General features: G+C 48.8%; 1 protein-coding gene across 22 annotated transcripts in view; it reads left to right on the top strand.

Annotated features, from left to right (window-relative positions):
- Nucleotides 1–27,911, top strand: part of FBRSL1 (fibrosin like 1) — a 422,126-nt gene that overhangs the window by 311,510 nt on the left and 82,705 nt on the right. For 17 of the 22 annotated variants that reach the window (XM_085238396.1, XM_085238401.1, XM_085238379.1 and 14 more), the window contains one exon: nucleotides 24,472–24,525. The exons of the other annotated variants lie outside the window; for them this stretch is intronic. In XM_085238396.1, the coding sequence (XP_085094522.1) occupies nucleotides 24,472–24,525 (54 nt within the window). The remainder of the gene's footprint in view (nucleotides 1–24,471; nucleotides 24,526–27,911) is intronic. 22 annotated transcript variants of the gene reach the window in all.

Genomic DNA, 27,911 nt, shown 5'->3' with positions numbered 1-27,911 from the left:
TGCAATAAAGACTGGAGAAAGTAAGATGAGATTGCGGTCTTTCTTTCCCCAGGCTTGGATATTGCTTTATCAATACGGTTCTGTCAATAAGCTGTGAACAAACGCAGGCCTTGTCAGATTTACTAACTAATCACAGGAAAGTGTTGGCAAGGCTTAAAGGATTGAGTGACCAGACACAGTAACTCATTTTAAGTGTTCCTGCTTGCTGTGTTTTTTTCCTTTCCTTCCCACTCTCACCGTGCTCCCTTTGGCAGTGGGGATGGACTGCAGCTCCTCGGCACCCTCAGCCACACGGGAAGGAAAGATGTGCACACTGCACAGATTTTGTTTCCTTGTGTGTCCAACCACAAAAATATGCAGATACAGAAATGATGTCACTCTTTTAGTGCACCCAGATCCTCACTAACTGGTGTGCATGTGGTGCACAGTGCCGTGTCTCAGCATGCCATGCAGTAATTTTTAATTGAAGGAACTCCCCAGCTCTGATGGCACCACAGGGATGTTCACCATCAGCTTTAGCAGAGCTGTTCCTTTGGTCACTTGATAACAAGTTTTCCTTTAACTGAAAAGATGAAACGAGAACATAGGAAATGCTTTTTTTTTTTTTTTTTCCCCTCTCTCTCTGTGTAATTTCTGTCGTGGATTCCTCTGTTTTTGCTGTTCGTTCCCTGCTGGCAGCTGCCATCTGTAGCAGCTTCTCTTCTGCCAGGACGATTGGCAGCAGCTCCCCCGGTGCCCACATCGTCCTGCCTGCACCTCCGGCAGCAGCTCACTGTGTCACTCAAGGCAGAGCTGCATTGCCAGGGCTGAGGGGTCTGCCCGCCCTCCTGAGCACCTGCAGCCTGAGTGCACACCTCTGTGCACCAGAGAGATGTTTGTGTGCAGACTTTTTGCTTCGTTCCAAGCATGCATTCTGTGTTCCTGATGCCAGAGACTCTGCATCACCTCAAACAAAGTCCAAGCAGCAGCACCTCGTAACTCAGCGCAGCAGTGGGAGGGCCCTAGCAGTGGGAGGATGCGCGGCATTATCATGTCTGCCAGAAGTAGCTACGGTGCCCTGGCTCGGATGAGCAGGGTGAGCAGGAGGGATGTGAGACACAGGGATGCTTGGTGCTTCCCTGGCTTTCCCCTCATGCCAGGCCTTGATGCGCTCAGCTCAGCCCCACACCGGTGCACGGCCTCCTGATGGAGCAGGCTCTGTGTCCCCCAGCCTCCCCTCCGGCCGAGCCTCATGGCCAGGCCTCTGTGCTTGCTCCTCCTAGCAGCCCTGCTGCCTGCCACCACCTCACAGAGGTCAGCAGAGCCGGCAGAGCAGCATTCCCACAAAGGCTGCGTTGGTGCAAGAGCCGTGTCGGTGGTTTGGGCTCTGCTGGAAGGCCTGGGAGCCTCTTTCTCCCCCAGCTGTCAAGGAAACTCGAGGAGGCATTCAAATGAGAGACACATGGATGTTTATAATTCACAGTTTTGCCATTGTTGTCACCAGAGATTTGTTCTTCCTGCTTGGTGAGGGGAAAAAAGGAAGGATAAAATTGGTACCATAACATGGCCAGACATAACTTGTTTGAAAGATGGGCCTCCAATTATTTACTTAAGGAAATAGTGGGAGATTTATTAATAACCTCTGGCGACTTAAATAGCTCTAGTGATTTCCATGTGTGACCTGAGGCCTCAGCCTTCCTGGCTGATTAGACACGAACCTCAGCTAAGGAGCTGACCCGCTCGGTTTCAAGTGCTCTGCTGGGGAACTCCCAGATGTGCGGGCGAGGAAAAACAACGTCTGTCAGAGCCATTATGGAGCACCGCACTACAGCAGATTTAATCTTGCCTCTGATTTCAGAGGAAGCGGTGCGGTAGGAGGGCCGAAGCAGTAATGAACTCCTAACACAAAAAACTATTCTCTCCCGTGCATCTGAGAGCAAGCAAAAGTGCTCATCGATCACTGCCTGCGCCGGCCGGTCTCCACCACTGTTTGTGGATGTGTCACTTTCTTCATCTTGACAAAAAAGGACCTTTTAAAAAAAAGAAAAGTAAAATCCAGAATGCTGTTGTTTTCAGCACCACGTACCAGTGCTTCCTGGGCTGGTATCCAGATTGCTGCTGGATGATTTGGCCAGCTGCTGCCTATGTCATATAGCAGCAGGATCTGCTCCTTCTCTGTTTTGGCCTTGACAGAAGTTGTCATAAATTGGAAACAAAACCTTTCTTAAGTCACCAAAGAGCCCTCGCCCTGCCTTCCCATTGCCTCTCAATGGACAGGAGAAAAGTATGCTGCCAGGGAATGGGAAACAAAGTGGGGAAGTGGGGAACTCCATCACTGCTTCAATTTTTCTGGGTTCACTGCACTCATTTTGGATACTTTGGAGCTCGGTGTGAGTAACTTGTCATAGTTTATCGGTATATTGCAACTGATGGGCATGAGTCTAAGTGTTGTTGCTGTCACTCACTAAATTTTCATGGGACTTAAAGACAAAAAGCATATTATGGAAAGGCAGTAGAATCAGAAAGGGCTGGAACTTCAGCACATTACCATAGCTCTGATTGAAATTAAGGACATGTTCAATTCCTGAGAGACTGGGCTGGGATCTGACCTGAAAACAACGAAGTCTGATGAAATAAATGGAATAAAACACTGAAAAATAACTTGGATCTACTTTAAAAACGTGCCAATGATGTGGAACTTAATGTTGTGTTAGCATTCATCACTATGACTGCATTCAAAATGGCATCAAAGCTCAGGCACTGCTCAGTTGCCACTAATAGAAACAGAAGTGTTTGCTGCCTATAGGTGATGGCTTTAAAAAGTTAAAAAAGAGCCTTGCATACTTGAATGTGATTTATTAAGCGATGTGGAGGCTGGGTGGGGAAGGCAGGAGGTTGGCTCATTCCATAAATCTTGGTGATTTTCTGCTAGACATCCAGTTGTGTGTTGTCCAGCCATCTCTTGGGGACCTGAGGAATCCATGAGATCACACATCTGTCAGGGATCATCAGATGGAAGGCTTGAGAAGACAAAATAATTAACTGAAACTATTTTTAGTGTTGTTGATATTAGTGATGGTTTTAATAAGGTACAAAACTTCACATACCTCCAAAGCTTACAGCATAGCACTTAGGACAAACCAGGCTGTCTCTTGCTGAATTTTCTTACATTAGACATGCAAGGGACAAATGTCTCATTAGGTATATATACATACATAATTTAAAAAGCATTTTGGAAATTCTTTGTACAACACAAGGTACTGTAGAAGGTATAAACAAAGATAAACAAAGTATATTTTCTAAGAATTGCTTTCAAAAGTATTAATAGGTAAAAACTTCTGACCTCGGCCTTGTTTGTTGTAGTAGCTGGCACATTAGGGAGTGACTTAAGTCACTGAATTTAGGCAGAACCCGGCGCAGACATTCTTCTTTCTTTTTAAACCAGGATTGTGTAGATCTTGACCTTAATTTAAATTTGTCCAGGTTTACCACCAAATTGAATTTGGAACGACTAAAGTTTGCCCTGAGTGAACTATTTATTTATTTATTTTTTAAACAGTAGAAATTTGCAGCTAGATAGGATGTTATTGGGAATTTAGGCTGGCTAATTAATAAGATGTCTCCAGGACAGTTAAACAAGGAATCTTGGTTTTGATGTTTTCCTTGTATCTTGTGACAAACTCATACAGATTAATTCCAAATCTTCGTCATGCTCTGTAATGGAGATATTAAGCCAAGGAACTTGATGCAGAGCATGTGGTATTTTGGGGCTCAGAGAATATGAAATTCAAGCTACATCTGGGTGCTCGTGGTCAGGGGCTTGGTTGTGGCTACTAAGTAGGTTTGACCCACATCACTGAATAGCACGGGTCTCAGAAAGCATTTTGTTTTTGCAGGGGGAGGAGGAGGTGTAGTTTTTAAATGAGGTCTTTCTCTCTGCCTTACCACAGCCTTTGGGGGATGAGAGAATGCATTTAGATCACATTTTTAAGCTTCACAGTGCTAGAAATTTATCATTTTCTGTTTCATCAAACAAAAATATTCTCACGGAATTACCCTTAGAGATAGGCTCCAGGAAAAGCACCAACTATCATAAGACTTAAGAACTGCACTGTAAATAAGTCTGGAAAGGAGCTCTGGAGTCCAGAGTTATGTCTCTGTAAGTCTGCACACTACTAAGGCAAACCCCTCCTGCATAAAACGCAGCAGTGGTTCTGCTTTAGCGAGGCGCTGGGACACAGTCTTGTTTAAATGGCTTGAAGGAATGTGAGTTCAGTAACTGCTGAATGTATTCAGCTGTTTCATCAAAATTTGATTGAAAGAGTAAAACAATAGTAGTACAGCTGCATTATACCAGTAGGAGTAAACAATTTATTCTGTTATGTTTTAATATCTCATTTGGAGATATCTCGTTTTAAATGGGGGTGGCAAGAAGCATAAGTTGGCTTGTTTGCCATCAAAGCGATTGCTCAGGCTTGTCCCTTATTGAAGGTCACGGAAAACTTCTCAAGATGTGAAAAAGAAAAGCAGCGTTCCACACATCCCCAAACTCCCTGCTTCTCAACGAATTTTAGAGCTGTGTTCAGATCCAAACTGCCCTAAGACCGTAGGAAGTAGAACTGGGGTTGGCCCGCCTGGCTCCGAAACGCCTGCACTTGCGCTCAGTGGGACCTGCCTGGGGGGACTGCATGGAGCAGGCGTGTGCGGGGCGAGCCTCATCCAGCCCACGTCTGGCCGTCCCCAGGTTAGGAACTTCCTGAGCCAGAGGTCATATCCAGACCATTGTGTTTAATTGCTGCTGGTGGACTTATCCCCCGTGAATTTGTCTAATCTTTTTTGAACTCATTTATATTTTTGGCCTCCGCAACATCCTGTGGTAGTGAATTCCACCATTTAATGACACGTCATGTGGAAAAACTGCTTCCTTGGGCTCGCCGTAAAAAGTTTACAGGTCTCATTCAGCACAACTGACTTCAGTTCAAGTGGAACATCAGAACGAAGTACTTCTCTGGGCTGAGGTCTTGACTCAAAGCTCACTGAAATTAGGAAGAAACTGTTATTTTTTGCAGAATTAAAAGCATGTTTAGTCTCCAGACTTGTTTTATGCTAGCAACATATTTTTCTGTCACTCAGGAAAATTATGTGAAAGAATTTGGTCATACCACTCAGAGGATGGATTTGTGGCTCTTGCAGTTAATTCCGTTTGCATTTATTGATGGTGTTAGTAGTAAAAACCCACTAATACTCAGTCTAGGAGCAGAGTGATAGCCAACATATGGCACTATGTGAAGGGCCCTGACTCTCCTCAAAATTTCGTTGACAGCAAAAAGCATTTGTGCTGCAAGTAGCAGTGTTACTGGGAGCAGAGTGCACGTGTTTTATTTTGACCCCTTCAGACCAGCACGGCGGGTTGGCTTGCTGCAGTCCTTGCTGAGATTTCAGTCAACCAAGAATGGCCCAGGAGGAACTTGGGGGCTGGCACTAAGGGTAACCAAAGTAACACAGTGATCCAGAGTGCAAAGTTAGTTCCTCCTCTGGTATGACGGCAGCAAGGCAGGGGCTGGGGGGAGCAAGAGCACGCCTTGGTGTGGGCAGCATGCAGAAGTGGGGCAGAAGGGCAAGATTTCAGCATGCAGCCATTACGAGAAGGCCGCTGCCGTGGTTCCTTCAGGAAAAAAAAATCCCATGCATCTTTCCACAGATATTCATTAGACATTGTGCCTCCCAGTCTCCTCTCTCCTCACAGTGGAAGTTGTGCCTACAGCTGCAGGCGTTCGTGCAGGAGAGGGCAAGGGTGTTTGTATCCACACATCTGGGGAAGCCACCGCCGGGCCTGGAGATGTGTTCATGTGGGCACCCAAAGCTAAGCACCAACATCCATTTCTGCGTTTCCAATTTGTCTTGATTTTCAGAGCTCCTTACCTCGTATTGACTTCGGTATCTAATGACCCAATTCATCAAGTAGTTTAAGCATGTAGCTAATTTTAATCAAGTGCATAATCCCGCTTTTAGTCAGGCACGCGTTTAAGTATCTTGCCGATTGAAAAATGGGTATAAAGCCTAATTTAAGGACAGTCCTTGCTTGAATGCGTTGCCTTAGTTCTTCATAAGGAGAACAAGAGTATAAGGAGGTGTTCCCAGGCAGCCAGCAGACCCGGATGCAGCACCAGAGGTGGGCAGTGGGCGCATCCCCTCCGAGCGCCGTCCATGCCGCGCGATGGCCGCTCTCTGCTGAGCTCCTCCGCACCCGCTGACCCTCGCCTCCTCGACTTCCATTCCCCTCACCTAACAATGACAAATGGAGTTATAATATTGGTTGTTGAACCATAAGCTGTAGATAAATGCGCTTCTGAGAACCACCATTAAGTCCCTAAATGGATTATATATATTTGGTTTAGAAACCTAATATTTAATATTAGTGTACTCTCCAGCGGTTGGCTTTATTTCTCTTGATAATCTATTCCCACTCCATTTCCTTTTAGATTTCTAACCTCATTAAACCTTTCATATCACAGTTATTTTCTGTTCTAAACAAAATTAAAGACACACCGTCCCCAGGTTTTAAGACTCTAATTTTACTCCCGAACTGGAGAAAACACGGAGATAAACATTCTTTTCAGTGATGAATTTTAAAACCGCTTTACGAGTCAGCTGGAATTGCTAACCATATTGAGGACTGTAAAAGTCTGTGAAAGGCAGCATAATAAATGATGCTTGAAATGGCATTTGTTGTATGGGAGCTGAGATGCTTACATGGTATCTTTCCCTTCTTGGTTTTGTGCAAAATGTGAGGATGTATCTCACGTCATACAGTACCTTAAGAATTTACAACGTTTCATTTCTGGTCTGATTGTCTGCGAAGAATCTCAGTTACCAGCAGGGGTTCCTTAAATTCACATGGCTGGGAGAAAGCACTATCTGTGTAATACTCTGCTCCCAGTGTGCGCATTAAACTGGTTTTTCTTGATCGAGGACACATTTCTTCCTTATCATCAGGCACTTGGGCACATTGCTTGTTCTGATACATATAAGTATTGCACTCTGCTTTGCTAGACATGGTAAAATTGTGTTTGACCATTCTTGTTACACAATACCCTGGCCCCTACAGTGGCTGTTTTAAGAAAAAACACAATATGTGTGGTGGTGAAAAGAAATTCTCAGGCTGGAAGAAGCTCAAATATATATATATATATATATGTATGTATGTATATATATATATATATATATATATGTATGTATGTATGTATGTATTTGCCCACATTCACTCATCTTTCCATGTTTCATGTAGAACCTATATTATTTCTGCTAATTATCAAAGATATTTGTAATTAAATCAGGGCTCTACAGTTTGTAGCCCATCTGCTGCTCCTGTCTCCTCTTCCAGCAGAGCCCTGTGGCTGAGCCATGGCATCACACCTCTGCGTGGCATTGCTATCGCAGGGCAGAGTGGGTTGCAGGCAGAACAGGTTTCCATTCAAAGAAAAAACCTACCAGCAATGGTGCAGGATGTGTTTTAGAGGTGAAGGGGAGTCTTCCTATGAAACAGCTAGATAAAGTCTCTCCTTGTTTTTACTAGGAAATCTCCAATGCCAGCCTCTTGTTCTTGCTGGCTGCAGCAGCAGTTTTGTTACCTCTAATTTCAGTACTGAGACTTGCAGTTTGAATAACAAGTTAGCACTTTGCATCCTGAAAAATCTGAGTTTCACCCTATGGCAGGAGAGATGCTACTGTTTTCTATCCTTATGTGACAAACAGGGAGGAGTGGGGAAGGAGCAGGGAACCCAGGGCATTGGTGCTGCACATCAGTAGCCAGGATTACTGCAGGCGGATCCTGGCTCCCTGTTCTTTGCTCATCTGCTTGTCTTTAGGTGAGAGCTAACATTTTAGGGATTTAAAATCACGAGGCAGGGGTCTCAGCAATTTGCAGAAGCTCTCCCCATGCCGCAGGAGCAGGCCCTGTGACAATAGGCATTTGTTTGACAAGGGAAAAATGATAGGGGAAATTGGCTGAGCAGTTTCTGATCACTGAAGTCCCTGCTGATAGCTTTGTGCTACTCTTGTTCAAATTCACAGTAAGAAACAGCATGGTGCTAATCACTGCGAAGTTCTGGGAGAAGGCCAGTCAGCAGGGCGCTTCCATGGAGAGTGATGTGCTGAAATGATAGGAAATCGGTCTCTATCCTGACCCTTTCCCTCTGCTATCCAGCTGCGGGGAGAGCTTAACAATGACCAGAAGCTTGCCTGGCAAACCGTGACCAGCAGTTTTGCTAATCTACATTTGTTTTCAAGGGTTCAGCTTCATTGTCTTTAATAGGATGCTCTTGTTTGGGACTCAGTTATGGGTGTTTACGAGGTGTCTACATTTATGTTCTCCTTCTGTTTTCCTCTGCCGTACATAATGTCAACTTGATGAGGACAGCATCCTTCAGAACGCCGTGTTGCAAGAGGACTCGTTATTACCATACGTCTATTTTAAGCCAGTTTCCATCAGGTTTATTACACCCTGTGAATTCATTATCTTTCTGCTCACCTGCGTTAGCTGCACACGGCAGCGTTACCATCCTCTCTTCCAAGGGCAGGGGAGGGGGGCTGAGCTCTCCAGTTCAGGTTCCAAGGGCTGCTTATTTCATACATTTTTGTCTTCACCCACCCGTAGCAACCAGCTCCTTAAGGATTGCCTCCATCATATCCATTCTGTTCTCCACTGCCAAACAGATCGATGTGGCCCTGACAGCCTGAGACTGTACAAGCACGGGAATCCCAAGGAATCAATGGCACGCAGGTGCAGCACAGGGGATGAGTGGCGTTCCCCTGGGAGAAGCGCCTGGCCATCTTGGCCCCTGACTCAGCAGCTTCCTTCCCACTTCCCATTTTGGAAATAGAGCGGCAAGCTCAAAATCTTCCACGTCTGAGTGAAGAGTGGAGAGCCCAGTGCAGAATTACAGTTCGCTTTGCACTGACTGATGGGAAGCCGTAGTAGTGGGCCTTTCTTCCTGGTGAGCATTGGGCTCCCCCATGCAGGAGCAGTGCTGCAGGGGCACAGTACTTCCAGGAGGACTGGAGGACTGCTCCGGTTGCTCTCTGCTTGCTGTGGGGTCAGGGAGTGCTGTGAGTTGGGGCACACTGCGGTGATGGGGAGACACCGATCAGCTTATGTAGGGAAAAATCAGTCCTCCCGTTTGCGTGGCACCATTACTAAACTGACACCAGGCTCTTCCATTTGTTTGAGTCTGGATTAGGGCAATTTAAACAGATGTTTGATGTCTTTCCCTAGGTAGGAGAGTTGCAGATAGCAAATCTGTTCCGTAGCGGTTGTGTCTTGGCCTCTTCACAGTTTTCTGGTACCCTGAAAATGCTGGAGATTGAAGCAGGAAAAGGCAGTGAAAGCCTTTAAAATTAAAGGTCTTGGGCAGATTTCAGATTTTCTGGAGGAGCGGGTGAGCAGGAGTGCATCCCTCCTATTGCACGATGAAGGAGACAAAGGTTTTCCTGAGGTTGATACTTCCCACTAACATTAAATTTACTTAGAGGAGTTGAGATGGGACAACTGAATAAATCATCAGGATGAAAGAGACAGATCCTTATGATCACAAAATAGTGATAATACTATGCTGTAATGTTAATGAGCTTGAGTTTTTCAGGCTTGCCATATGCAACCCCCCTGTTGCCTTTAGTAGACACTACCATATGTGTTAGGGGCCCAGGATCAGGCATTTTTTCAATTTCCCCAAGTGGAAGATACTCCTTTGTGCGGAGAAAATCTGCGAGTAGGTCAAAATAAAGTTTTCCATCAAAGGACCAAGTTTCCTTCCCTTTGAGCTCGCTGGTGCTTTCAGAAGCTCTCCTCATCGACGTCCAACATGCCAAGCCGGCGGCGGGTTCCTGTGTCTGAGTGTGTGGAGCTGCTCAGCACGCCTCGCACTGCCTCACGAGTTGGGAGCAGATGTTGGCTCCATGACAGCTCTGTGTCAGCAATGTGTTTTGATAAGAACAGACCATTCCCAGCTGGTTTCTAAAGAGTTTTTCTGTTTTCCTCTGGTTTCCTCCTGTCGTGCTTTTTGAGCTCCTCTTCATCACGCTTGGAGCACACAGTCTGAAAGGATGTGCCCAACTCTTCTTGATGCTGTTTTATTTTCTGTATCATTCATATTTCAAAGCTTTTCTTAAAAAGTTGTTCTTCACGTGGTTTGGAATCCCCCAGTTTCAGCTTTTCCCTCACTAGCTAATTTTTGCAGAAGAACAGTCGTTTTGTTCAGCCTGGCAAAAGCACAGAGAGACGTAATCCCTGCTCAGTGTAACTGTGCCACCAGCAACCCACAAAAAAGCCAGATGTAACAGCTCCATCCATGCCGGGGCCTCTGGTCAGCAGCCCAGGGTTGAGCTCTGGTACCACTGGCCTGTGAGTGCTGCAGGGATGGGCACAGCTGTGCCCGATGAGAACCACGTACTGCTCCATCCATCAATCTGTACTGACTTCCAAGGAAGGACCTGGAGAGGCGGAAGCGCGTGCTGTCTCCAGATTAAATGTGGGAACTCAGGTTCACCCACTGCTCTTCTTATCTTCCATCAGACTCAGTGTTAGATTAGTGCTAGCAGAGGGCTAATGAGTTGGGATAATTTGCTATTCCACCTCCACCTTCATACATCTGCTTACCTGGTTGGTTGTGGTTGAAATATCCTCCAGTCTTTATTTCAGATACATAAGACATTTTGGCAGCCTTGCTAGCAGGGTAGGAGCTCTCTGTTCATAGAGGACACTTCAGGAACAGACTCAGTGAGCCACTAGCCAGCTTCCAGGCGAGCTACTGAGGCAGCGTGTGGCTGCAAACTTGTTACTAGATCTCTTTATACCATAAATCTGCCCATCTATAAAAATGGGAAGAAAGCAGATCCTCTGCAGTTCCCAACAAGCCGTATCTGCTGTGTTCTGCGTTGCTGCAAGCACAAGTCATTCCTTTACCAGGAGCTGAGACGTGGCAGTTTGCTCACCTACCTTCCCCTGCAGCCTTGAACTCCCTGCAGCAGTTTGCAAGCAAACAGCAGGTCTGGGGACTGCACTGTAATGGGAAACCTCCATTTCCCTTTTAACCAGGACTTCAATCCTGCAAAACAATCAGCCCTCCCCTTCCCGGGGAGAGGCCGCGGTATCTAATCAGGTTTCACTCCTTTGTTGTATCTATTGATCCTCAGCACTGTAAGATGCAAATTGCCATGCCTGACAGGATTCAGGGTGTTTTATCATCAATGGAGAGTAATTATCCTTGGCTGCACCAATATTGGATTGTTAAGCCCCAGGATAATGCACAAGGTAAAGACATTTAGAAGGCAGTCCACCTTGGGGATTTGTGTAAATGTGATGGATAGAGTGAGAGGAGGATAGCTGAATTACAGCCTGCAGGGACTGACAGCTGCATGGGGGTGTAGCCTTGGTAATCCTTGCGGCAGAGATAGCGCTGCACTTGGTATTGAGACACAAAGTGCGGCTAAAGCTGTAAGGTTCCCTTTCTGTTTAATCCTTGTAATGTGTATTTGCTGAGGAGTAAACGTATGCAAGATTTTGAATGGATGCTGTGCATTTGCAGGGCCAGCCAAGTGACTTCTTCTGTTCGTTTATTTATCTAGCCATAAGTCAGGCTTTCGGTGTAAGCATATTTTAGAGGCACGAGGGTTTGGGGTTCTTATTTCTTTGTCTGTGGATTCCAGTTTGATACTAAAAGCAGAATTATAAATGAGTTAAGTAGGAAATACGTTTCTTTATGAACGTATCTGGTTAACTATTGCATATTCTGCCATATAAAGCAGTTAAGCTGTCTTAGCCGTGGGGAGGAAATGAATGTCAGCAGAGATGCCATGTTAGCTGGTAATCCTTCACTGATAGCAGCAAACCCGAAAGTAGGCTCATGGAAGAAAATCTCTTTTTCCAGAGTTATCCATATGAGCTGAGTCTTACACACCCGTCACTTCCCTCTCTAAATCGGCCCTTTTCTGCAGTTGCAAAGTAAATAAGGCAGAGATACATGAAGCAAGAGGAGTGCTGGTGCCATAAAACTCCTGCTAAGATTAACACTGGAGGTGGTTCCCAAAGGCTGTTGGGCTCCGGGTATGGCACTCACCTTCCGAGCTGTGACTTCTGCTGATGTTCTTTAATGTCCTCAGTCGCAATTCTCTCTTGTCAAGCAGCTCCTTGTGTTTGACTGAGGCCATGGCTGAGACCAGCCAACTTGCCATGCTTGACATGCAGAACGTGTTTGCTTCTCTTGAAGCTGCTGAGGACACCAAGGAGCGAATGCCAGGAAGTGAAGTGCACAGCTCGTGCCTTAGCAGTGCTGTGCCAGAGCTGCACTGATGGCATTGTGCTGGCAGTGCTGTGCAGGCAGTGCTGTGCAGGCAGTGCTGTGCTGGCGGCCGTGCCTGCATGCACTGGAGAGTCAGGGCACTGTGCTCTGCTGGGATTTTGCTGCCGTCTTCCCACATGGTGCTGCCTGCCTCATTTCCCACATTATTAGCAGCATGCCACCAGCGCCGCACCTCGCTCCCTGCCTTCACACAAGTGGGAGAGGATTTTGCTCCACAGGCAATTTCCACTACAGTTTTGAAATTGGAGGAAATTGAGAAAGGTGAAGAAAAACGTCTCGTGTACTGATGCTGTTTGTCATGTTTTACCAAGGAGCAAGGCTCGCAGGCGTCATTGGCACTGCCGAGGCACAAACACTGCTAACAAGGATGAGCAGCCCATGTACTGTTCCCTGCCCACTGCCATCAGGTCAGGAGCAATGCCCTTGTGCCCTTCCTGCCCCAACCCTGGGCATGGGACATGGGACATGGAAGGTGGTTGGCCTCAAATGGAAGCATACACAGATTGAAATGTGATGGGGCTCTCAGAGCTGCCGGAGTCGTGGCCGCTTCCTGGAAAAAGCCACGTGAGCAGAGCTGCAGCCCATTGCAGGGAGGAGCTCCAGCTCAGAGCCAGGGCACATGTGAGACTTTCACACCCTGTCCCACTGCCACTGCGGGTGGTGTAGGTGAAGGGCACAGGAGTGGAGGATCCGTGCCCCGTGGCACACGTGTTAAAATAAACACGTGTGTGCTCGTATATTTGCCTTATTCTACACAAAAGTAGATGTTTCTTGTTGCTTTTTTTTTTTTTTTTAAATTGTTAGATTTGATGGTGGTATGTAATTAGTAGTTTGCCAGCAATAATTACAGGGCTGCGCTCCAGAATAAATGATGTAGCATTCCTGTGCATATAATATGGTATACCGCAAAATAAGAGCTGGGAAATTGCAACATTGCTGGATCATCATCTATCTGACATGTTGAAGGGGGTTTTTGCTCTGATAGTTTATGAAAAATACTAAGTATGGTGCACTGTGAACCAAAAGATTTTCTTTGTTAAATTAACCACAATTGCAACCACAAATTATGGCTTCACAAACTATAGATTTAAGGCTGGCTTTTCATAAATAGAGTTTCTTTGTGTTTTAACAAAACACACATAAAAGAATGGAGCCGTACAATGATGCCAAAGCAGCACTTTCAAAATCATCAGCCCATTCAAGCCTTTGGAATACAATCATAATATTTGTTTAAAGTTTAATACCCAGAAAGGGAGCTCATAGAAATCCCATGAGCTTAAGACAGTTCTGATAAGATTTCAAATGTGTCTTAATGAAGTAATATCGAGATAGTGACCCTAATGAGCTGGATTTGTATACATTTGAAAGTTCTTTTTCTTTTAAATAAATGTGTTAGTCACTAAATGACTAATATCTAAAATTCTGAAAAATGAAACGTGACGGAAATACCCTTACAGGGATTCTTAGTATGTGTATGACACATCCGTATTTGAACCCAAATCTTTTCAAGTAGGAGGAGCAATGCCAGTTTCTTCCAAAGGGAAATACTCCCAAAAAGTTTTCTCCACCACTGGGTGATTGCCACAGATTTCTCCACATTCTAAAATATCCCGCAGATTATTGGCACTCTCTGTTCACTTTTGAAAGGCATACTTTTGGCAGCAGCAAACCGAGGAGGGCCATGTGTTAACATCCTGGTTTAGCAATATGTATTCCCACATGCTAAGCCCTCGTACAAATGCAGTTTTTATTGCTGTTGACTTCAAACAAAGATGCTTTGACATCTAAAGTTGTATATGTTACAGATGCAGTGCCTAACCGTACTCTCGCTGTATATTTTAGGACGAGCTGGCTGCGGTCCCAATTACACAGTCAAATATAAACAGTGGTAGGATGCAGGGCCCCATACCGAGAGTCACTTATCTCTGCTGTGCTGTGTGGTGCTGTGCTGTAACATCTTGCCCTGGCCGATACTTTGTACTCGGGCTCATTTGCACGTCGTTGCTTAACATAACAGATAAAAAAACGAATAGGAGCAGGCAGCACCGCTTGCCTTCTGACTGGGGGTGTGGGACAAGAAGTAGCTCAGCCACTCCAATCCGCAGCCACATCTCTGCCAGGTGAGCGAGCTCTCTGTGTCTGGATGGTGCAGCTGGGGAACATTCCTAAGAACTGTGTTTATTGGCCAAAGTCTTCTGTGACGGGAAGAGAAGCTGCAGGTTTGGCTTTGATGCGATCAAATGGTGGATGACACTCGGCCGCCCAGCTCCACAGCAGTAGGTTTGTTTTCTGGGGAAAAGCCTTTGAAAAACCGAGCAGATCTTTCTGCTCCTTCCACCACCATCCTTCCCTCTGCGGGCAGCAGGGCGCAGGGTGCGTGGCGGGGCCGGCTGTGCTGCGTGCTTCCCTCCCGCAGCTGCCGGGGTGTGCAGGAGTTACTGCAGTGAGAATTAGCCATAAACATTTCCGTCTGATTCCAAAAGGTTACTTCAGAGAAACGTGTCTTCACATCACTTGGGATTTTTTTCTGCTGTTGAAATACACATTCACGAGTGAAGTGCTGCAATTATGAGGATGTTTAGAGAATCACAGAGGTATTTATTCTTGTCCCGGCTAGTTTGTAGTAGCAGAATTGCAAGTGGCAAGGCTAAGAAAATGTATTCAAAAAACAAATGCGTAATTGTTTTGTTGAGAGTTGGAGTCAACATTGTTTGCACACGAGGCTCCGCCGCCCGCAGCGCAGCGACCAGACGGAGGTGCCACCTCCGATCCCAGCCCTGATGGGAGGCCCAGCTCGGCTGCCCCGGGCGGCTCAGACCGCGTCCTGCTCTGCTTATAACATCTGAAAGCACGGTGGGAAAAGAACGTCCTTTTGTTTAGGCAGTTTCAGCCTTCCCCTCCCCTTTTCTGTTTAGCACATGGAAATGACATGTCAGAGTGAAGCTGTGGAGCTGCTATAGGCTGTACCCCCGTGGCCGTTGAGCTCTGGTGCCAGCAGTCCCCTCTTCCCGCAAGCACCTTCCTTCCAGGAAAATCAGAGCATATTTTAACAGTTTCACTGTAAATCCCCATGTTGCTTCCCTTCTATTTTTATGCGCTGGCTGAGTGTACCCTGTGCATTTCCAAGCTTAGAGACAGATTCAGCCAAAGACTCACTACCACTGCAGCTCCCTCCCAGCACAAGCCAGAGGGGCTCTGATTTGAGGTGGCTGTTGCTCCTATTGAACCTGGCCTGACTTTTATCCCAGCTCTTCCTCTGTGTTTTTTTCTGCTCTCTGCTGTAAAACCGTGATTTCCTCATGACATCTTCATGCCACACTCCAGCCAAGTGCTTCCTCCTATTGTCAGCACTGCTCGAAGCTTTTAGCTCCCAAACAAGAAGTGTGATCTGGCTGTGGGCAGGGGGAGAGCCTTCAGTGCAGCCCCAGGCACTGCCCCGGCCACAGAGGGCTTCCACATGAGATGGATGTGGGGTGCCATGCACAGGGGCTGCAGGGTCCTTCCTTCCCTGGCAGGAGCATTTGTCTGAGTGCAGCAAGTCCCTTTGCACTGGGCTGTCTGCAAAACACGGAGGAGCGAGCCTTTTGATGTTTGTATTTACAGTGTGTTCACATCTGGATGTTATTTGTGACACAGCCTCTCTTCCCTCTCCTGTCCCCGTGCCTTCCTGTAACATTCACATAGACCCCCGGGCCCTCAGCACGCAGCAGCCAGCCATGCACAGCCAGGGCACAGCCCCACACCAGGACCTGCAGGGTGCTGCAGGGGTGCTGCAGTGTGGTTCAGTCACTGCACGGCCCCTTGGGCAGCCCCGTCCTGCAGTGCCTGCAGGTGGTCACGTCCTTCAGCCCACATGCTTTGCCCCCGCTGCTCCAAAGCATCCCCATCAATTCTTAAATGTCAGCAGATATCCCTTGGAAATTATTTATTGCATCCGCTGTCGTATTTAATGATTTAACAATACTAATAATCATAACATATTAACTTTGTGTAGCAATATGCTGCTCGATGGCAGGTAATGAGCACATCGCACGGCTCTAGCAGCGTACAGATGCTTACTGCCCTTTTCCCAAAGGCTCATAGGTGGTTACTGGAGCTCACAGGGCAACTGCGCTGCTCCCTGTGCTCCCCACGTGGGGTGCAGGGCTGCGGGGCTGCAGGGCTGCAAGGCTGCAGGGCACAGCATGGGGCGCCTTGACCCCACAAGCAACCCTGCGGCCATTGGTTGACCACTGGTAAAGCCCTAAAGCCCCCCAGGATCACTGCGATGCTGGTTATGTCCAAAAGAGCCAGTGGGAAAGAAAGCACGTGTTCAGCCATGCGTGCATAGCATGAGCACAAGCAGCATGCACACCCACCCTGCTGTGCACACAGCCCAGGCACACTGTGTGCACACCCTGCTGCTGGGAGCGCCCAGAGGTGATGGTGTGCACACACACATACACACACACACACCACACGTGCTGTGGATGCATGCACACAGTGGCTGTGCACACTGCGACCGCTAACACCAGCACAGACTGCACAGTGCTGCGGCCCAAGCACAAACTGTGCACATGTAGGCTGTGCCCAGGGATACACAGGCACCTTGCACACACACTCAGACTGCATGCACTCTGACAGCGCACACACCCACACTGCGCACACAGGCGGTGTGCCTGCACACACTCACAGTGCACACACACACACCGTGCACACGCAGCGCACACACACACACACACACGCACAGCCCCCACTCGCTCCAGCACCGCGTGCACGCACGCACTCGCGGCGCGCTCCCGCGGCCCGGCGCAGCTCGGCGGGGCGGGGCGGGGCGGGGCGGTCGGGCGCGCGCTCTCGCTCGGGCGCGCGCGGCGGCTCGCGGCTCGCGGCTGGATTGGTCGCGCCTGGCGGCGGCGGAGCCGGGCGGCCGCGGGGCGGGGGGCGCGGGGCAGTCGCCGCGGAGCGCCCGAGGAGCGGCAACGCGGCGCGGTCCGCGCTTGGAATAATGGCTGCCGCGGCGTGAGGACGCGGGGCTGGAGCAGCGCCGCCCGGGAGCCCCTCGCTGGGGCCGCGCCGTGGCTGTGGTGTATTTTTTTTTTTCTCCTCGTCGGATGCCGGCCGGAGCCGCCTGTGTCGCTTTTGGGCTGTTGTTGTGATTGTGGTGGTTTTTTATTGTTTTTTTTTCCTTTCCTTTTTAACCCTTTTTTTGGGTGTTCTTTTCTGCCGTCCCCCCCTCTCCCCGCCGCGCCCCGCGGCCATGGACCCGTAGCGGCGTCCGAGCGGCGGCTCCGGGGCTGAGCGGCGGGGCGCGAACTTCGGCGGCGAGACGAGAACAAACGCAAAGGCTGCGATCAGACCCAGAAAGCGAGGACGCGCGGAGGAGCCGAGGAGCGGCGGGGCCGCGGGCAGCCCGGGCCGGGAGCGCTGAGCCCTGCGGCGGCCCCGGGCGGCTCCGCGCTCCCTGCAGCGCCCGGCGGGGCCATGCGGTGAGTGCGGCGGGGCGGCCTCGGCCTCTCGCTGCCGTGCCTTTATGCCTTTCGGGGTGCGAAGGGGGAGATTTTTCCGGCTCCGAGCGGTGCTGAGATGCGGCGCGGCTCCGTCCCATGGCCGCGGGTCCCCGGGCGGGGCTGTGCGCTGCGCTGCCGGACTCCTCCCGAGGCCGCCGCTCTCCCTCCGCTCCGCGCGTTCCCCGGGCCGGCCGCGGCCCTCCGAGCGCCCCGCGCCCGCGGGAGCGGCCCTGAGGCTCTGCCCGGCCCGGCTGGAGCGGCTGCGAGTCGCGGAGCTCAGCCCTGCGGGCGGCCCGAGCCTCCCGGGCGCGAAGAGCCGCCGTTAGGAAAAGGGCTGCGCGGGTTTTGCCCGTTCTCGGCCCGCGGAGTCGCCCCGCAGAGCGCCGGGCGGGGAGGAGAGGCGGCATCCCGCTGCGAGATGGAGCGACCGAGCGCCGCGTCCCGGGGGCTGAGCGCCGAAGTGCGGCTCCCGGGGCGGCGTGAGGAAGGGGCTCAGGGACGGGCGAGGGCGCGGGACCGTCTGAATGGCAGCGGCTGCCGCGGCGCTGCAGAACGGAGCATCTCCCGGGCCGGGAAATGTTGGTGAAGTTGCGCATCCATCTCTCGAGGCTGTGTGCCGCCCGGGCTGCTGCTGCTGCTGGCCTGGCTTTCGGTGACATTCCGGGACCTGAGGGCCTTTTAACCTCGTTTTGTAATGAAGATAGTTTCCCGTTACGTAAGGCGCTGCTCCGAGCGGGTGCTCTGGTCCCGTTCCCCCACACCGTGCAGCCGGCAGCTCTCCTGGCGATCCGTTCCTGGAAGAGACCGTGCAGGGCTGCAGTGGAGCTGCAGGCGCTGCCCGCTCGCACATCAGGAGCTCTGCCTGCGGCCGTCCCTGAGCAGAACCCGCCTCAGACGGTTATGGTGGTGTCTAAGGGGGATTTTCCCTGCATGCAGACTTACCAGGACGAGCCGCTCGGTGCACATGCACAGCATTAACTTCCACAAGTGGGGACTTGGAATTGCTCTCTGCAGGAATGCCGTCCCTTAGCGACACAGCGCTGTGCTGCCTGCTCCACGGCACGGCGCTTCCTGCGGGACCGCTGCTGGCACAACACAGCGGGCATTCGGGTTTGCTGGAGCAGAGGCTGATGTGCCGCTTTTCCTCAGTGAGGAAGGTGCATTACACCAAGGAAAGCCCTAAGCCTCGTGCGCCAGAGGGCCACTCCGTTCTCCCCAGTCTGCTGGGGAGCAGAACAGATCCCCATGTTGTTCTATGGGACACGCGGCCATTGGCTGGCCGAGGACGGCAGCGCCCAGAGCAGCCCTGGGACCTGTAGGTTAAGAAAAGGACGGGGTGTGTTGTGAGTCCCGCAGGCACGGAGCAGCTGTTGGGATTTATTTTGCTCTGATTTTGCACAAACTTCCCGTAGAGGTCCAAACACAGGTTTCTGCTGTTGTTACTCTTCCAACTCAGAGCTGTTAGGATATTTAACAGCGCGTGTGTTGGCAGAAGCGCTGTGCGAAGGGCTGCGTTCAGCAAGCTGCTCTGTGCTGCGTGCTGCTTCTGGAGAGCGCAGATGTAGATGTCGTTTTCTGCCTTATGTTTTTCATACATTCTGTTTCTGGCTCCCAGCATCCTTGCGTGGAGTGACCCGTAATCGCTGGTGGTTGTGGTGTCCGGATGGATTTGAATATGAAGCACTGAAGCACTCTTTTTAAAGCAATTAGAAGAGACTCAGTCAAGGAAAATTATTTGTGTCATCAGAATAGGAAATGCAGGCTGGTTAATTTTAATGAGTTGGTGAATTTACAAGATCTGAAGCCGGGCAGGTACAAGGATGCCTTACTAGCATGTTTGGGCAGAGGCTGGCTTTCTGCATCAGAAATGGGGACGTTGGGGTTTCTTGCAGTCTTTTTTCCTCCTGAATAAAGATGGAGATTCAGAACCAGGTAAAGAAACACATGGTTTTACCAGAAATTATTTCCTAGGCCGATCAATTACTAGGAGATGTAATGAGAAATGCACTCCTCGGGGAGAGCAGGGAGGAATTGCCATTACATAATATCCCTTGGGAGAGCTGCTGCGTCGCGTAATGAGGCCGCTGATGGAGCATTTGGGGAAATGCCTATGGATAAGAATTTGTTCTTCAGATTTCCATAAACAAAGCATATTACTGAAAAATAGGCTTATGAAGGATAGCACTGCTAGGTAGGAGATGGTGCTTTGCCTCTGCGTGCACTTCTTTTGTTCTGATAATTGCTGTGTAAGAGATTAAGTAACGGTGGGACTAAAACTTCCATAGAATAGGAGATGCAGGTCAGTAGTTTCCTTACCTATGTAGTGCTGGGGGTAAAGCGTTAAGGGCTGTGTTCTGTTCTAGGCTTCGTTACGTTACTTGTGTTTATCTTCTGGAGATCCTAAGGAAAAGAAAATCTCTGGCCATGGTGGTGTAAGCAGCAATCTGTGGGCAAAACAGCAGCAGTGCGAGGTGATGCTATGGGCTCTGTAAGCTGCAGGGCTGCATGGTGCGCTGGGCCCTCGCTGCTGGGCTGACTTCCAGCAGTGAAGGTGCTTGGCAAAGAGTGCTGAGCAGATCCTTGCACTTCCAGTAGCAGTTGCCTTCTAGAAGAAAGTAATTTCCACTCATTTGCCCTTCCCACTGGAGCACTTGTGCACTCAGAATACGGAGTGGTACCTCCTTTGGCTGACTGGGAGCTGGCTGCCCTGCATGACTGGAGGTGTGTGAAAGCAGCAGAGGGAGAAGGCGAGAAATCTTTACACCTCTGTCACAGCTGGGGAACGGCTGAATGGGAGCTGCTAATTTAAAATCCGTGCATCCGATGGTGTGTCCTGCTCCTCTCCCCAGGGCCCAGCATGGGGACCTGCAGCCCTGGAGCTGGCGGTGGAGGCTGCAGGCGCAGGCAGCTCTGCACGGCTCCAGCTGTTTCAGGGGAGTTAAGGGTGCAGTGGCTGTAGTGAAGCCCAGGCCCCTATTTCAGCACTTCATTGATAATATTTTGTAGTATGCTGTGTGCCACCGTGTGGCTGCTGGGCCGCAGTGCAGTTATTGAGGTACGGCTCGATTTCTCCGTACAGATGAGGGTTTGGTGTTTGTTGTTGGTTTGGTTTGGTGTCAGCTCGGTGCCTGCCCTGTGCTGGTTGACTGGGCTGTGGGATGCTGTTGGAGGCTTCCAGTTTGCCCCAGGGTTGGCTTTCCAGTGCAAAATGATGCTGGGTTGGAGCACGCAAAGGTTGCATAGGGAAACTACAGACATTTCTCCATCCACGGCAAAATGTCAGAAAAGCTGGAAGCACCTCCCTCACACTGGTGGAAGGGTTCGACTGCATGCAGGACACTGGGGCAGCGGCTTCCCTGCAGCTTGTGAGCGAGAGGAACAGGGATCTGCCATTGTTGGCTCTTGTAGACTTCAACCAGAACGGTGCTGCTGACGTGGGTGTGGGGAAACAGGTTCCTCAAGGCATCTGCTTGGCTCGGAGCTGCGTTGGAAGGGCCGGAGATAAACAAAAGGTGTCACTTGAATCCTGTAAAAATAAGCCTTGCTTTGTGGTGGGTGGGAAGCGAGGAGCTAGGGTTTTCATCAGGCACCATGTCTGTGGTGGCTGTTTATATTGTTACCAAAGATATTTCTAGCTTGCTTATAAAATGAGAATTTAGCAAAACATTTTGAATTTGGAAGGTGCTCAGCCTAGCTTGTGTTCTTGCAGAAGAATGTTACGGTTACATTGCCCTGGAGGTAATCACAGCACTCTTAATCTCTAGTTAAAGCAGGCGGGTGAGTTGTTGCTGTCGTGGCTCTGGGGGGAAGACGTCTGTACACGGATGGATGCCGTAACTGCAGTTGCTGCTGTACCACAGGAAAATCAGGGACATAATGGCATTAAGTCGTTTTTTTTTTTTCTTTCTGTGGAATAATCAAGAGTAAAAAATGTGTACGCTATTAAAATCCGTGCTCCAGAGCTGCGGGGTGTAAGCCACAGCATAGCCTGCCTTCAAAATGGTTGGAAATCCTTCATAAATATCTCTTTAGCACATACCTTGTATCTCCCCGGATGATTGGCTCTCTAGCAAAGCCTTCCGTAGAGGGTGTACTGTAATCCTTTTATGTTACTTCTTCAGTGCAGATTACGCAGCAAGAAATAATTAGGAGATTAATTTTCACCTGTCACTGCCAATAATAGATAACCTTGATACAGTGACAGGGCTAGGAATTTGGGGAATGGAAAAGCTTTTAACCCTGTAGGGACTGCTGCAGGGAGCAGGCAGAAAATGGTTGCCAGGACGTGACCTCCCTGCTGGCCGCACGCACCGCCTCGCTGCTCCGCCAGGACGCCCCGCAGCCCCGGCTGGTAATTCACAGCAGTTCTCTTGCTTTCCATGATTTCAATTCCCAATCTGAGTGGTATTCCTAGGCTGCTCGGGGAAGGAGCAGGCTAATGAAGATGGCTTCATTAGGCAGTGTGCAATTTTGCCTCTCTGCAACAAATGCAGCTGAAAAAACATCCCAGAAGTAACTGTGCTTCTGGTCTTTGGAGAAAGCATGACGGAGGTGTTTCTGCTCCCTTTCAACATTAATTATGGGCTGGCATCAGGTGTGCCTAAAATGCAGCCTGTGCTCCAGGACTGGGCAGGTAAACGGAAAGGGAGAATGCTGCCCTTCCCCCTCCGCTGCATTTCTGTGTTTTTTTTTTTCTTTTGTGCCGAAGTTTAAATCTACAATCTGTTGAAAACGTAATGGGAAACCAGCCTACAGAAAATGCCATTATTCATATCATCCTGAGCTCATTTATTTTATCTGCAGTAGTAATGATAAGACAGGCTGCTTGGCAATGCTGATAAGCTGAGAAATATCTTAGAGCTATTTGTAAAAGTTAAAGCAGATCTTGGTACTGAGAGATAGGGAAACTGATGAGCCTTTGGGCAATCTGCAGAGCTGAAAGCTAATAAAGATTTTAATAGGAAGGCCTCATTAGGATTAGGGAGAAGATCTATTATCTGGGATTTACACAACAGAAATGGTGGGGCAACTTTAATTTTTGCTGTTTTCTTCATTAAATGCTATTGCTGAACGTGAAGCCTGTGAACTCGATTGGGATCTCTTTGTGCGTGCAGGCAGCCATCGCCAGCGGTTGGCTGAGCGAAGGGGAAGGGCCGATGGTGCAGGAGTGTGTTCACCGTGCACAGGAGATGGCAGTGAGCTGCTGCGTGCAGGGCCGGCTCGTTCCTTGTCTTCAAGGAGCTGGGAGGGAGCTGCTGGCTGCAGCGTGCCTCTGGGAACGGTGTTTCTAATCTTATGGCCCTGGAGAGAATCTTCAGAAAGAAATGAACCCATTGGCACGGTGCTGATCCTCTTGGCAGTGCGCCTGAGGCAGCAGCCTGGATGAACGCCTTGTCTGTCCCCATCTTTATTGCAGGTCGGTCGGGGTTGCCTTGTGGAATAAGGAGCTGTATTGCAGGAGGGGGATGGGGCAGCCCCGGGCCATTGGTGCCTTGAGGAACCACCTGGGTGGGTTGGGACCCCCTGCTTTGTGCCTGGACTGATGTAGCGTTCTCACCGTTGAGATGGACAGAATGCTCACTTTGTGTGGGCCCTTTGTGTACGAGCACCTACTGTGCAGCTTCGGCTTTGTTCTGCACGCTCAGCCCAGGATGTAAGGTGCATGAAAGCCACTGAATGAGCATTCATTGGTGCGGAGTTTATAGGCGTGTTTAATATTCTTCCTCAGGGGCCATCAGAACTTTTTCTTGCGGTTGAACTGGATTGTAAGGCAGGAGGATAAGCCGTGCCGGAACATCCTTTGGTTTGCTTCTGAGGAACAAGCCGTGCTGTAACCTGGTTCTGCCATCCCACAGTTCAGACCATTTCTACGGGCAGCCAATGCAATCCAGTGGGACCTGTAGTGAAGATGAAGGGGTTTGTTAGGTGACATGGGCGCTGGTTGCGAGGTGCCGCTCTGTGAGTGCAGCAGTTGGAAGCTGGCTGTGGGACAGTCGGGTTTCTTTGTGGAGCACCCACTAGTGCAGGAGTCTTGGCTGCTCCCCCGTTTTCCTGGCACAGACCAGCGTCACACACAGCCCTAGTTGTAACTGCACTGCTTCCATAGGAGAGTAATGTTTGGAAAGTTTGCTCTTGTATTTTCAGTTTTCTTTAATATGGTGTAGCAGCTGAAAGCCAAAAGGGAGTGTGACATCGTGAGACACAGGGAGGTGTATTCCAGCCAGTAGGTTGGGATCCTTTGGTTTCTGCTGTTGGTTTCAACCAGTGGTTCCATAGGGCATGCGGTGAGCACTCTTAATAACAGATTCAGGTGCAGATACTGCATCTTTCATGCACGCTGCAAGGTGGCTCAGCACAGCTGCAGCTTGGATCCCCTCCCCAGCGCCCTCAGTGCTGTGGCAGCTGGGCAGGGTTGGAGGCAGGTCCCAGTACCTCCTGCTGAGGACCAAATGCAGTTCCCATGTTGGCTTGGTGTCAGCTCATTGCCCCTTGCTCATAACAAATCACATTTTATGTCAGTGAACCAGCATGGCCTTCTAAAGAACTAGCGCTGTTTGCACGTAGCATACTGCTCCAGCAAGGCTGCCATTTGAGAAGTTCCTAATATTTATGTTTGATATGAATGAAACTTTTTGTTTTGTCTGTAGACTTCAACGGAACTGGAGCTGACTCGTATCAGGAGTGCCTTGATAACAAGCAAGGTATGAGATCAAGTCTCTCCAACACGGGCACTTGGGACTGACTTGGCTTGATTCTTGCAGCTGAATTGGTTCCTGTCTCTGTCTCTCTCGCTCACTCTGTCTACCCGTATTTTTTTTTATTATTTTTTTTTTCCTTTTGCTGTCTCCGAGCCAATTCACTGTTAACAGTTCCACATCAGCTAACCTGTGAACTCAGGGTCTCATTCTGCATTTGTGATAAGGCTTCTCATTTCTAGCACCCCAAATCCTCTGTTATTCGGGGAGGAGCTGAGCAGATTGTCCAACAGAACCAGCAGCATGTGCACTTGCTTGCAGTTGTCTTCGTCCTTAATTGCACAGCTAAGCAGAAGAGTATTAAAGCTGAGCTAAGGGAAGGCATGTGCTAGGCTGGGTTAGCGTAGTGCCAGCCCTCCTGTGGTGGGGGTGTGCTGTCATACCCATTCAGATTTGCCCAGTCTGCTGTCTTCTGTGGCAGAGTTGATAAGAGCTGGAAAAGTCTGCTGTGATTTGTGAGGAAGAGGTGATGGTGGGGAGGAATCTGTTGTCCTTTCATTTTAAGCTTGGAAAGAAGAGTCTCATCAGTAGAAATGGAAATAGTGGAGGTATCTGAGGAACAGGACCCAACAGCAAGGTTTTTGATTCTGTGTTTGGAAAAGTGTTGGTGTGTAATGTTCTCCTGAGATTTCCTCTCTGAGAACTTAGTTAGAAGTGCTGTTCCATCCCCATAACCATGTAGTGTTGGACCTTCTGTTAACTGGGGAAGGCAAGCACCATTCACTCCAACATCTCATTCGTTAAAAGCTACAAGGAGCAAGAGGGAAGACTTAACCTAACAAGGATATAGGCATCAGTTGCATGCCAGTTCTTGCACTGCTGTTGATCCAGATCCGTGTCAGTAGCTAAAATGATTGTTTGCTGAAATTCTGACCCTTCTTACATAATTTTCTAAGGTAATGCCAAGAAACACAAGAAACTCTCTCAATCTTGTTGCTTTGTCGGGTTTGATTTTCCACCAGTGTCTTCACTATCAGTATCCATCAATCAGTGTTACATGTGCTTGGAGTCAAAGCTGCTGTGAAATGCACTGCCCTGCTGCTGCTGGGTTTGGGTGGGGCTGTGTGGGAAAGGGCTGGGGGTTGTTGGTGGGGGGGTTCAGGTATGTTGTCTCTTTGGTGACCTTTGCGCTCATGTTTTCCCACTATTTTCTCTACCAGTTGTGGTAAATACCTAACCATTGCTGAGCTTTCGTTTCAGAAGTCACAGCTGGAATACTGATACGGAAGAACTGTAATCAGTAATGGCTTCTTGATTAGATTAAGTTTAAAAGTGTTCCAGAGCAGTGTAAGTCAGGATGCTCCATAGGAAGATAGATGGTTTGTTCTCGAGGGGAGTGCTTTTTTTCCAATCAAGGTTTTCTGCTTGGCTGGGAGTTCTGTTCCATTTGGCACTTTGTAGAAAGTGACTGAGTTTCAATTTTTAAAATATCTGGTCTGTTAATTGTTTGAAACCAGTTGCAGCCCCTTTGATGTGCTTGTTATTACCCTGGCTTATCTGACAGCTGGCATTAAGCGGCGTTACATCTATTTCTATGACTGTACTGAGGATTTTTCTTGTATTTTTTTGTTATTTTCTTTGACATTGCTGCTCATTTCAGTATGAATTGGCTCTGATTTGAGTAATTTACCATGTCCGTGCCACATCATCACGTTTAAAGCAGAAGCCTGTAAGAAGGCAGGGGTTTTAAAGATGAAAGCCTGAGCTGACTTGTAGTCAGCCTCTTGCTGTCTGACGCACAGTAGTTCTGTGAGCTTGCAGCAGATCCGAATCTGCCATTTGCAACAGTTTGCAGAGTATAAAATACACAGCAAACAGTGGGCCTGTAATTCTGGTCGCTTCCTGTTGAATTCTCAACAAAACAGCACCCGTGGCTGAAAGTAGCAGTGGCTCTTTAAAAATACTAAATCATCAAGCCCTGTGAAATGCAATTGCCATGGCTTCATTTTTATAACAGCGTGCTTGTCTCCTAAAAATTATGCAGTAATGAGGTTTGGTTTATATATTTTGCCCTTTTCCTCATTAAAGTGCTCTCCCTCGGAAGAAGCGCTTTGTGTGGTGAAATACTGCGCGGTTAAGATGAAGGCAGGTTTATAAGGATTTAATGTACTTGGAAGCCAAGGTTTTGCAGCTTTATAGTGAGGGTGTCTGAACAAAGGGCTTTATGGTAAGGCTGTGCTGTATTTTAGGCAGGCTCAGGAGGCATTTGGTGTGAGCATCCCATGTCAGCAAGAAGGAGTTGGCAGGGACAGGGGGTGGTCTCAGCTGATACAAAGTCTTAGTTTGTAGCTGTTTCAAGCCCTAAATTACTGCATCTGTTGACTCAAAAAAAAGACCAAGCATTGAGTTGGTTGTGAGTCAGACTCAAAGGCAGACTGGATGGAGCATGGCAGTGTGCTGGGACGGCCAGAGGCTCACAGCTGGGCAGCACTGGGGCGGAGCTGTGAGCGCTGGCACGTGGCTGTGATGGTCAGGTGAGGCGTGGGGTGTCCGTGGGATCAAGTTTGGGTTTGCGGTAAGTGGCCGTAGGCTGGACTTTCCATCTCATTGCCAGTCCTCTGGGCCCCGCAGTCCCAGCGTGTGTCATCTCCTATTAGTCCTGATGCAACCAATGACCTTGTTTGTGTGAAAGCATTAATTAAGCACAACATTAGTGTCTAATTTGACTACTTGGAATTCAGGCAGGCTGTAATCAATCACCTGAGCTCTCTTGATTGTTAATATGCCTGAATAAGATGAAGAGAAGGGATAAAATGCATGCTTGGGCTGAAATGAAGAGCTTGGAAAGCTGCTTGTGGGCCTGCCTACTGACGTACCCCCATAGCTGTGGTTGGAAATGGGTTTTGTGCTGGAAAGCAACTGCTGAAATTGCAGTGTGGTAAATGAGACCACCAGGATATGGGGGCACCTCTTAGAAGAAGCTTTGTGGGGGAAGTCCTAACTTCTTCCAATTGTCGGATCCCTTTGGAGCCCCAGCAAGATGGCTTTTGGGATGGCAGAGCTGAGGCACGGGCAGGTGAATGGAAATGGCAGACTGGCATGGCTGGATCCACTGTGTTCAAAACAGTTCTGTCACTGAATATGCCATTTCCATTAAATGTTTTGAGTTTTAATGTTGATTTCATTGAAGTTACCCTTGAAAACAAATTTCCATATTTCCTCAGAACCTTTACTTTTTATGTTTGTTTTGGAACTACTTTAGGAGGCAGAAAAATGAAACTTTTGCTTCAAACAATTTTTATGTTTTGGAATTGGCTTTTCTTACTGTATGAATAGTTTTTAAAATATTATTTATTATTTGTATTCCAGTCATGCCTATGCTCCCCAGTTCT

This window comes from Meleagris gallopavo, chromosome 17 (assembly GCF_905368555.1).
Source record: "Meleagris gallopavo chromosome 17, MGAL_WU_HG_1.1, whole genome shotgun sequence".
Classification (NCBI taxonomy): Eukaryota; Metazoa; Chordata; class Aves; order Galliformes; family Phasianidae; genus Meleagris; species Meleagris gallopavo.
The sequence above is the reverse complement of the archived record's forward strand: the minus strand, read 5'-3'. Positions and strand labels throughout refer to the sequence as shown.